This window comes from Bombina bombina, chromosome 9 (assembly GCF_027579735.1).
Source record: "Bombina bombina isolate aBomBom1 chromosome 9, aBomBom1.pri, whole genome shotgun sequence".
Taxonomy (NCBI): Eukaryota; Metazoa; Chordata; class Amphibia; order Anura; family Bombinatoridae; genus Bombina; species Bombina bombina.
The window spans coordinates 41,451,860-41,464,115 of NC_069507.1; the positions used below are offsets into that span (position 1 = coordinate 41,451,860).

The following is a 12,256-nucleotide window of genomic DNA, read 5'->3' on the forward strand; positions in this document are numbered from 1 at the left end:
ACCGGGCGAACCGCCATTGACTTCAATAGGCAGACGAACTTTAAAACCCACAAGGACTCTTTCTGGCCACAATAGTGATGGGAAAGTTGTTTCAAGGGGACTAACACATGGACTGTGGCATGCCGGAGGGGGATCCATGGCAAAACTCCCACGGAAAATTACATAGTTGATGCAGAGTCTGGTTTTAACCCATAAAGGGCCTAAATCACCTAACATTCCTAAATTGTTTGGAATAATGTGCTTTAAAACATCAGGTATGATGTTGTATCGATCAGGTAGTGTAAGGGTTACGCCCGCTTCACAGTGACAGACCAAACTCCCCGTGTAACGCACCGCAAACAACCGCAAACAGTCCATTTGCACAACCATGAGATAGATAGATTTGATAGATAGATACATTGAAGGCAACTTCAATTAGATTACACTAGCAGACTGATGTTTCACAGTCAAAAAATATTTTTTTTAAATATTTACACTACTGTTATAACAAATATGATTGGTGGCACTAGTTGGCAAGTGGGCCTGGCACACATGCTGGGAGGAAGGCAACTGCAATTAGATTACACTAGATGACTGATGTTTCTCAGTCAAAAAAGTTTTTATTTTAAATATTTACAATACTGTTATAACAAATATGATTGGTGGCACTAGTTGGCAAGTGGGCCTGGCACACACGCTGGCAGGCAGGCAACTGCATTTCAATTGCACTAGCAGACTGATGATTCACAGTCAAAAAAGTTTTTATTTAAAATATTTACACTACTATTATAACAAATATGATTCGTGGCACTAGTTGGAAAGTGGGCCTGGCACACACGCTGGCAGACAGGCAACTGCAATTAAATAACAATCGCAAACTGATGTAAAAGTTTTTTTTTAAAAAAGTTACACTAATGTTAGAACAGATAGGAGTGATGGCACTCAGGATAGAACTAGGCACAGTATGTGCTGGCAGCCTGACACACAGGCTGGCAATAGTGGCAGGCTGGCCTGGCAACTAAAATTAAATAACACTAGAAGACTGATGTAAAAGTTTTTTTTTACAAAATTTAAACTAATGTTACACCAGATAGGAGTGGTGGACTGGCACTGAGGATGGAAGTAGGCACAGTATATGCTGGCAGCCTGACACACAGGCTGGCACTAATGGCAGCCAAGCTGGCCTGGCAACTAAAATTAAATAACACTAGAAGAGGACTGATGTAAAAAAAAAATTTAAAAAAAATTTACCCTAATGTTACACCAGATATAAGTGGTGGAAAAAAAGAGCTATTAATCACACTATATGATGTGGGCCTGACACACAGGCCTGATGGAAAATGAAATTAGATTACACTAGCACAATAATTTAAAAGTTTTTTTTTTAAATTTACAATAATGTTAAGCAGATATGAGTGGTGGCTGGCACAGCAATTAACCACAGTATATGCTGTGTGAGCCTGAGACACAGGCCTGATAGAAAATGAAATTAGATTACACTAGCAAAATGATTTAAAAGTTTTGTTGGTTAAATTTACACTAATGTTAAACAGATATCAGTGGTGGCACTAATCACAGTATATGCTGTGAGCCTCACACTAAGGCTGAAAGCCAGGCAAATGCAAATAAAATAAAAAAAAAACAAAAAAAAAAACAACTGAAGTTATAGCCCTAAAAAGGGCGTTTTGGGGTGCTGTCCTTACAGCAGAGATTAGATGAGTCCTTCAGGACTGTAGTGGACACTAAATACACTAGCCTAGCTATCTATTTCCCTATAATGTCAGCAGCAGCAACACTAAAGCTCCTCTCACTAAGAAAGCAAGATTGTAATGAATCTAAAATGGCTGCTGCCAAGGAGCTGGGAGGGTCTGTGAGGGAGTGTCTGCTGCTGAGTGATTGGCTCAAATGTGTCAGAAGGCTGTGAGATACAGGGTCAAATTTTCCTCAATGATGACACATAGGGGGCGGATTGAACATCGCTTTTGTTCGCCCGCAGTGGCGAACGCGAACAAACTATGTTCGCCGGGAACTGTTCACCGGCGAACAGTTCGCGACATCACTAATTAACACAAATATATACGTACGTATGTATATATATATATATGTACAGTATATATCAAAATAACAAGAGTATTGTATTGAGTAATAATACTTTTTTATTGGACTAACTATACATTTATAACATGACAAGCTTTTGGAAGAATGTCTTCCTTTTTCTAGTCTGAAGCAATACGTATTGCTTCAGACTTGAAAAAGGAAGACATTCTTCCGAAAGCTTGTCATCTTATAAATGTATAGTTAGTCCAATAAAAAAGTATCATTGCTCAATGCAATACTCTTGTTATTCTGATATCTAAATCTCTGGACTAACACGGCTACTCCAATCAACATAATTTACAGGGGTCATACAGTTCCCCATAGACCGCAATATAAAGGCACTTTTCAGTGCAGTTTTTTTTTCTAACAGCCACCAACTTTAACCACTAAATACTGCTCCGAGCAATTTTTTTTATAAACAAAAAACTAAAAATTGTTAATAGAAAACAAAAACACAATTTATTTTGGGGCTAATTGGGGCATTTTTGGAAAATTAACCAGAGATCTAAATTGTTTAGGGCACTAATTGCTACTGTGAGCTCACGGTAGCAATAACCATACACTTGTAATGGCTGGTTATTTAGCACTCGCCTGTAAACTGGCGAATTTGCCCATTTACGGGTGCCCAACAAATTTGCGATCCACTTGTAATCAGGCCCTATGTGTTTAAATTAATTAGATAAAGCACATGTTTCATCTGTTTCAGAATTCATGATTGTCGCCATTGAGATTTAAATTGGAGCTGCCTTGGCTGATCTTCTATACCACCGGTTTATGTGACTACTTGCCTTCTAAAATGTCTATTTTGGACTCTTTTTTTAGAGTTTTTATTTGATTGTATATCAGTATTGAATTAGCTATACATACTGTTTTTTTCTTGTCTATAAAGAGTTGTATTTAAGTGTTTTGTCTCCCCCTTAATATTACGATTGTTGGTATTATTTTGCGTTGTGTTTAAATAAATGTTTCAATTAATATTTTATTATGCATATGCTATAGAAAACTGTAACATGCATTTAAGCAAGTTCTATACTCTCTAAAGAAATAGTTGAACTGTATTATGAACTACAAGGAGATCATTTGCTGTTTCATTTAAATGTAAAATATATATATTTTTCCATTTCTAATATTTAAACAATATTTTTATCTGGAGTTCAAACCTAAATGTAATGTGTTGCATTATCCCATGTGACTTCTTCTTTTACAAATAATAATTTATATATGTATTACTAACCTTAGTTAAATTACAACCATCACTCTGTTACATGCTTGTACATTAATGGGTTTGGAAATTTTTCACATGGTGTGAGCAGATCAAAAGGAAGCCTATTATTGACATAAAAATCCTAAAGTACTAGACACAAAAATAGAATATTGTCAAATGCTTGGCATGAAATCCAGCTTGTAAAACACCCATACTTAAAAATAATAACCCAAAGGACTAACATTATGTTTGTGAAATAATTGTAAAAATAGGTTTAGTCATATCCTGAGCTATCTCTAGAATTATGTTTACCGAGTCCATCTCAGGTGTATAAAAGCAGCTTCTTCACATCAGCCCGACACAGCTTAGGAAACATCTCTTCTTAGATCTATCCCAAAAGCAGATCTTGCAGAACCATAACCAGTCATGTCTGGAGTCAAAGGAGGACATTGTCACCAGAAGACCCAGTGCCAGGATCCCTGCAAAGATCCCTGCCAGAAGCAGAGCGTGTGCCAGGATCCTTGCCAGAAGCAGAGCGCCTGCCATGACCGTAAGTAACATGTGGCAAAATAAATTAATAATATATATATAAAATACTTTCGGTAAAGATAGTAGTTAGATGTTTGTTACATGATAAAGGTTAAGTAAAGTAGTTTATTTTGACTCTGAAACAGGAAGGGCTCTTGTGCACATAGCTGGTCCTAGTTATAGAAGGGCACTAACTGACAAAGTTACTAAAAGATCAATTAATTAAATAGGTCAAGCCCTACAGGCATAGGGGACAATTACAATATATATTAAATTATGAAGTTAAAATGCTCCTCTCATGTTAATACAACCAATAAACAAAATATATTAATGTTACACACATTGCTTACATGTGAGCATATAGACCCTTTCATCATACAAAAATGGTTAACTATTATTCCTTTTTGTAAATAATTACAGTCTAACAAATATATGCAGAATTTGACATCTACAAAAATCTACAAGAAAAAAATACAAACAATAATTTATTCTTCTCTTTTCAGCTTGCCATCCAGTTCAGCATTGTCATGATCAGAGCCCTTGTGGGAAGAAAAAAGGTAAGAACAGATCATTAATAATATTTAATAATGTGGAATTAAATAAAGATCATTTGATTGTGACAATAAGAATAAATTGTACAGTGATATATAGAATATAGTTTTATTTTAATGCATTACAGATTTTGTTTTATTTCAGATTTACAAATATTCCATTTAAATATTGATTCCCCTAGACAAAAAATCCCATATGAATCAACATTAAAATGTTAATATTCAAATATGAACATTGTTCTCCATTTAACATTAGACAGATAAACATTGTGCCCAGCTAGGGAACAAGTCTGCCTGCTTTTGCTCTCATGTGGCCAATTATGCAAGAGCAAAGCCTGCCAATCACTCAGAATGAAATAGTCATATGACTGCTGGTCGTATTACTGCTGCTTCTTAACATGACTTTAATGAGCATGCACCCCAAAGGCTCCAAGCCAGCCTCCACTACTTAATAAATGCAACTCATTGAATCCAAATAAAATATTTGACATTTGTTTGAAATGAATAAACATAGCCATCAATCTTTATTTTTACAAATGTACCAAAACATTCACTTTGTCTCTAGTTTGGTCTCAGATGAATCATTAGAACCTAATATTTGGTAAAGTACAGTGGAGAACAGTGCTTGTGGAATTTTAATTATTTATTAATTTGTTTTATTTTTAAGAGTGAAATATAGAATCAGAAGAAGCTTTAGCCTACTGTTACATAGTACTTATCTTGTTTCCTTTATTCTACTTTAGATCCATGCAATCCCTGCTGCCCAGATCCCTGCCAGAGCCAAGGGAAACATCACTGATACCAGGTGGAAGACCGCCCACGTGCACATCTGACTCACTACATGTTTAGAATCACATTGTTTAAAATGTTAAATGATCTGTGATTCCTAATTATTTTGAAAATACTCTGCTTTAAATAAATGTATCTGATCAGGATTAGTTGTATTTTGTTTGATTTAAGTAATCACCTTAAATCTTAATTTCACTAACAAAATGCTACATTATGAGTGAATTCAAAGAGATGTTAAAAAAACCAATAACAAATTGTTCTCATGTATAAGCACATCTTATTATTGCTCAATTGTTTGCCTATAACTATATGCTTAAACACCAAAAAGGGATAAACACAGTTCAAGTCCTTTTAAAGACATGTTTTGGGAATTACTGGGCCATGGTTTGTTAAGCTTCTTTCAATTGGTCTTATGAGTCCTGAAATTTTCTTAAGGAGTAAATTCTCATTGTAACTATTTTTAGTAATGTAAAGATTTCTTTAACAAACAAAGCAAAATCATAACAAAAGTAAAATGTAGTGCACATCACAGATATTTCTAATATAAGCCAACGGACCAGTAACAGAGGTAATGGGCATCCTGAATCACAATTCCTAAAGGTGCTACCAGGTATAAATTAATTTTCTCTATAGAGCATAAGAGAGAGGTACAGTAAATGGGGTATATAAGTATTTAAATAACAAGCACAAGGATAGTATTAGAAACTTATGGTCTCTCCACCATTCCTACCCTATAAAAATGTTCATGCTCCCATTTTCTTAATGTCTTGTACCATTGTTGTGGTCTAGAACCATCACTGTAACAAACACATGAAAGAATAGATATTTAAAAAATCTCGTTTTTCCTTCTCTTCTTGGTTTTACTAATTAGTTTTGAACAACTTACTTAATATAAAAACATATGACAATATTTATTTGCATCCTGTTTCATGGCTGCATTAACTTTTTACAAATAATGAGGTTGATTCCAATCTTTCCAATGCTGTTAATCTGCATTTATTCAGCTGTTTATCAAGTGATCACATTTCAAGCGATAACACAATTTCAGATATGAGCAGATAGCTGAAAAATCACACAATAAATAGACAACAACGGCTCAGATCCACAGGGTTTGTATTTTATTTCAACAATAAAATGGGCCCATCAAATTCAACACATAAAGGATGTTTAAAAAGTGACAAAAGACAAATGTGTGTAGCCACCAATCACCAGCTAACTCCCAGTGGTGCATTGCTGCTGCTCACCATGTGTACATTTGATTTGCAACAAATGATAGCAAGAGAACAAAGTAAATGTGATAACAGAATTGCATTTAAAATGACATGTTCAATCTGAATTATGAAAGTTGAATTTCACTCTCCTATCCCTTTAATAAAAGGGTAGTAAAGCTAACATTGGTAACTACATGTCAGTTATATATACACATCACTACAAGCCTAATCCTTGTAGAAAATACCTGAGTTCTTAGCAGACTTTTCCCATTCCATCATACCACTGTTAACCTCACCATTAGATGTGTGCACATTTTTATTATTTTTTTAAACAAATCATTTGTCTCATAATAACACATTTCATTAGTTTTTGCCAGGATTAGTTATGGTATAAATGTATAGTAGTAGATAGTGCTACAGCTACAAGCCAACAACATCACACATTTTTTTAGGGGTCAGGATTGTCACAAACAAAAGTGATTTATTTTATACTTACTGGTTGCCACAGGTATCAATCAGCTGACAAGTAAATTGCTTGATTGCTATTAAATAGTACTTTTAGAATAACAGTTTTAATTGCATGAATGAATCAACTGAATTTTTGTCTCACCTGCACTTGTTTATTATTTAAAGGGACTTTTTTTTGCATTTTTAAACCAATGCAAAGAATGCAACTAAATTAGTAATTGTTTTGCATTTACCAAATCTGAATGCTCTATTTATCAACCAAACTAATGTATTTAACAGGATCCTCACTCCTAGCGCCATTTTCAGTGCCGTACTGAGTTCATTTTGTAAAACTTATGTGCCCTTTCTGTAAGGTTGAGAGAAAAAAAGATTGGTTGAAAATACACCATGGATTTAAAGGGACAGTCTACACCATAATTTTTATTGTTTAAAAAGATAGATAATCCCTTTATTACCCATTTCCCAGTTTTGCATAACCAACACAGTTATATTAATATACTTTTTACCTCTGTGATTACCTTGTATCTAAGCATCTTCTGACAGCCCCCTGATCACATGACATTTTATTTATTATCTATTGACTTGCATTGTAGCCAATTAGTGCAGTGTCTGCCACAAGCCATGGACATGAGCACAATGTTAGATTTCTAAGTGGGTAGAATGCTGGCTTAAAGATAGAAGACAGAGGGTTTCAATTAATGGAGTACATTCAAATGAGGCATTAGTTACTAGTGGTGTTCCCCAAGGGTCAGTTCTTGGTCCTGTTTTGTTTAATATGTTCATAAGTGATATTGGAAGTGGGCTTAAGGGTAAAGTTTGCTTGTTTACTGATGATACAAAAGTTTGTAACAGGGTAGATGTTTCAGGAGGTGTTGATCAAATGAACTGTGATATTAAAAAAACTAGAGGACTGGTCAAATAAATGGGATCTGAAATGTAATATTACCAAGAGCAAAATTATGTATATAGGATTCAAAAACCCAAAGGCCAATTATAGCCTCAATGGTACATTACTAACTGTAACTAAAGAAGAAAGGGACTTGGGAATAGTGATGTCGCGAATTGTTCGCCGGCGAATAGTTCCCGGCGAACATAGCATGTTCGCGTTCGCCGCAGCGGGCGAACATATGCAATGTTCGATCCGCCCCCTATTCATCATCATTGAGTAATACTTTGACCCTGTACCTCACAGTCAGCAGGCACATTCCAGCCAATCAGCAGCAGACCCTCCCTCCCAGACCCTCCTACCTCCTGGACAGCATCCATTTTAGATTCATTCGGAAGCTGCATTGTTAGTGAGAGGAGGGACAGTGTAGCTGCTGATGATTTAGTAGGGAAATCTATAGCTAGGCTAGTGTATTCAGTGTCCACTACAGTCCTGAAGGACTCATCTGATCTCTGCTGTAAGGACAGCACCCCTAAAAGCCCTTTTTAGGGCTAGAACATCAGTCTGCTTTTTTTTTCCTGTGTAATCTAATTGCAGTTGCCTGCCTGCCTGCCAGCGTGTGTGTCAGGCTCACAGCGTATACTGTGCCCACTTGCCCAGTGCCACCACTCATATCTGGTGTAACAGTAGTGTAGATTTTAAAAAAACAACACTTTTTTGACTGTGTTAAATAATAGCAGTCAGTTTCCTTCACACGTGTGCGTTTAAGTGCCTGCCTGCCAGGGCACAGTGTCACCCCAGTGCAACTCATATCTGGTGTAACAGTAGTGTAGATTTAAAAAAAACAACACTTTTTTGACTGTGTTAAATAATAGCAGTCAGTTTCCTTCACACGTGTGCGTTTAAGTGCCTGCCTGCCAGGGCACAGTGTCACCCCAGTGCAACTCATATCTGCTGTAACAGTAGTGTAGATTTAAAAAAAAAAAACACTTTTTTGACTGTGTTAAATAATAGCAGTCAGTTTCCTTCACACGTGTGCGTTTAAGTGCCTGCCTGCCAGGGCACAGTGTCACCCCAGTGCAACTCATATCTGGTCGGGTGTAGCAGTAGTGTAGATTTAAAAAAAACAACACTTTTTTGACTGTGTTAAATAATCGCAGTCAGTTTCCTTCACACGTGTGCGTTTAAGTGCCTGCCTGCCAGGGTACAGTGTCACCCCAGTGCAACTCATATCTGGTGTAACAGTAGTGTAGATTTAAAAAAAACAACACTTTTTTGACTGTGTTAAATAATAGCAGTCAGTTTCCTTCACACGTGTGCGTTTAAGTGCCTGCCTGCCAGGGCACAGTGTCACCCCAGTGCAACTCATATCTGGTGTAACAGTAGTGTACATACCTGATGTTTTAAAGCACGTTATTCCAAACAATTTAGGAATGTTAGGTGATTTATGCCCTTTATGGATTAAAACCAGACTCTGCATCAACTATGTAATTTTCCATGGGAGTTTTACCATCGATCCCCCTCCGGCATGCCACAGTCCAGGTGTTAGTACCCTTGAAACAACTTTTCCATCACTATTGTGGCCAGAAAGAGTACCTGTGGGTTTTAAAATTCTCCTGCCTATTGAAGTCTATGGCGGTTCGCCCGTTCGCGAACAGTTGTGGAAGTTCGCGTCCGCCGTTTGCGAACGCAAACTTTTAGGTTCGCGACATCACTACTTGGGAATTATTATTTCAGATGATTTAAAATGTGGTACACAATGCAGCAGTGCTGCCAGTAAGGCCAGTTGAATACTTGGTTGCTTTGGAAAAGGTATTAATAGCAGAAATAGCAAGGTTCTTATCTTATGCCACTTTACAGATCATTAGTTAGACCCAATCTGGAATACTGTGTACAGTTCTGGAGACCATATCTTCAGAAAGATATAAATAAACTAGAAGTTGTCCAAAGGAGGGCTACTAAAATGGTAGATGGTCTAAAATATAAAACGTACAAAGAAAAGACTTATCTAAATATGTATAGTTTAGAGGATAGAAGGGAAAGAGGTGACATGATAGAAACCTTCAAATACATGAAGGGACTTAATAAAATTGAAGCTGAAAGCATTTTTCACAAAAAAATAAATGCCAAAACAAGGGGTCACAATCTAAAGTTAGAGGGTAGCAGATTCAGGAGAACTGTGAGGAAGCATTTCTTTACAGAAAGGGTGGTGGATTCATGGAATAAACTTCCATTTGAGATGGTAAACACAAAGATTGTAAAGGAATTAAAAAATGCACGGGACATGCATAAGGCTATCCTAAGGAAAAAGTAACATGTAATACTGTATGGGTAGACTTGATGGGCCTTTTTGGTTCTTATCTACAATCAAATTCTATGTTTCTATGTTATCTATATGGCTCACATGAACTAGCACATTCCCAAATTTATAAAATAAAAAAGCATGTGATAAGAGGCTACCTAGGTTTAGCTTTGAACTAAGAATACCAAGATACCAAAGCACATTTCATGACAAAAATAAATTGGAAAGTTGTTTAAAATGACATGCCTATCTTAATCATGAAAGTTTATTTTTGACTACACTGTCCCTTTAAGCTTAGATACAAAGTAATCACAGAGTTAAAAATATTATTAAATAACGTTGTTGGTTATGCAAAACTAGGGAATGGGTAATAAAGGGATTATTGTTAAACAATACAAATTCTAGAGTAGACTGTCTCCTTAACAAATTAGAATTTATTTTATTTAGTTCAGGAAATAGACTAAGGACAAGATTTCAGTTTACAAACTGGGAATCCTAAGACATAAATAGAAATATTTACTTTACATCAGGGGAGGTAAAAAATATTTAGTGCAAGTGCCCAATTTAGCAATAGTTTTCTAAAACATTTTACAAACAGAAAAACATATTTGTGTGCGCCACCTTGGGCAAGCAGGTCATGGTTAGCCACCCCTGTTTTACATGACTAGGCATAGATATGTATTACTTTATAGTGTTCAAAGATAAAGTCCAGTTTCTTCAAATACAGATGTTGATATAAATATTGGAAGATCAATTATATGCAATAGATTGATACTAGATAAAAGAAAAGAATGACTCAATGACTATTCTATTCTGTCACACCATTTTTTATTTTGTAATAATAGCAAAGAGTTTGTGTTCTGTGTCCTATGGTTATCTACTAATTATAAGTTTTATACTGTAGTCCCACTCAGTGTTACCTCTAAGGCCAGTTTTGTGAGGGGCCCAGCAGTGAAACAGTTAATACGGGAACCACACCTTGCAGTGTGCAGTGTTTGCTAATTGCTCTAATTAACTAATTAATTAACCCTATTTCTAGAATTTTCCATATTTTAATAACCTGAAATGTGACCTCCGCTCTAGGTTAAAGAACTCATAAACCTACAACAAAACTAATTAATTGGCTTATAAATCCCTAACCTTTCCTACTCTTTCCTACTCTTTTCAAATCCCTACACTGAGCTTCCCAAACACTCTCCTGAGTGGCCCAAACTCTTACCCTGAGCATCCCAAAACCCTCTTCTGAACTACCTAATATTCTCCCTTGGCCAACCAGTTCTTCCCCCTTGGGCACTAGAAATAATTTCCCAAGCAGACATGAATTAGTTTTATTACAGCAACAAATAAACCTTAAGTCACATAAAGAAGTTTAAGGTGGTCTGTGTCGTGTAGGTCCTATTTTAATTTGCCTCTCAACTAGACATGTGCAGGGGTGAAAAATGTGTTTTGTCTTCAAGATTTGGTTTATATTTTTTATTATGTTTGGTTTTGCTAAATTTTGTCCATTGGATTCAGAGTCCTTAATGTTATTTCCAAAGGGATCAGCTAGTATAGACAATTAATATTAACAATAGAAATAAAACAATTAAAATAACCTTTCTTTCAATTTTAAATGACTAAAATCTAACCTTTAGTGCCTGACAGCTGTCCCTTACATCAATCATTAGTAATTATATAGCAGGATTGAACAGGGGCTGATGGAAAAATGAATAGTAAGTTCCCCTGTACATCATTACAAATAAAGGAGCTTATTAACTGAACAATATAACTCCTTCACCTCATTCCTGCACCGTTTTTTTTTTTTGTTTGTTTTTTGCCAAGCGGAAAGAATCAATTTTGTTAAGCAATCATTAAAGGGATACTAAGCTCAATTTTTTTCATGATTTAGATAGTGTATGCAATTTTCAGCAACTTTCTAATTTACTCCTACTATAATTTTTTCTTCGTTCTCTTGCTATCTTTATTTTAAAAGCAGGAATTTAAAGCTTAGGAGCTGACCCATTTTAGGTTCAGCACCCTGAATAGCGCTTGCTTAATAGTGGCTACATTTAGCAAACCAATAAGCCAGGTTCTCAACCAAAAATGGGCCAGCTCTTAAAGGGACAGTATACACCAATTTTCATATAACTGCATGTAATAGACACTAGAATAATATGCACAGATACTGATCTAAAAATCCAGTATAAAACTGCTTAAAAGCTTACTTAGAAGCTCCCAGTTTAGCTCTGTTAAAAAGGTTAG

The 12,256-nt window shown here is 35.8% G+C and overlaps 1 protein-coding gene across 1 annotated transcript; it reads left to right on the forward strand.

The window, feature by feature from the left end:
• The first annotated feature begins 3,662 nt into the window (after positions 1-3,662).
• Positions 3,663-5,294, forward strand: LOC128639486 (keratin-associated protein 5-5-like). Its single transcript, XM_053691626.1, has 3 exons — positions 3,663-3,830; positions 4,312-4,365; positions 5,103-5,294. Exons 1-3 carry the CDS (start codon positions 3,707-3,709, stop codon positions 5,156-5,158), a joined length of 234 nt encoding a protein of 77 aa, XP_053547601.1. The 5' UTR covers positions 3,663-3,706; the 3' UTR covers positions 5,159-5,294.
• Positions 5,295-12,256: the final 6,962 nt, after the last annotated feature.

Coding starts and splice junctions, on each gene's coding strand:
- LOC128639486 (XM_053691626.1), top strand. CDS start 3,707: ATGTCTGGAGTCAAAGGAGGACATTGTCACCAGAAGACCCAGTGCCAG. Junction 3,831..4,311: donor GCAGAGCGCCTGCCATGACC/GTAAGTAACATG, acceptor TTCTCTTTTCAG/CTTGCCATCCAGTTCAGCAT. Junction 4,366..5,102: donor CCCTTGTGGGAAGAAAAAAG/GTAAGAACAGAT, acceptor ATTCTACTTTAG/ATCCATGCAATCCCTGCTGC.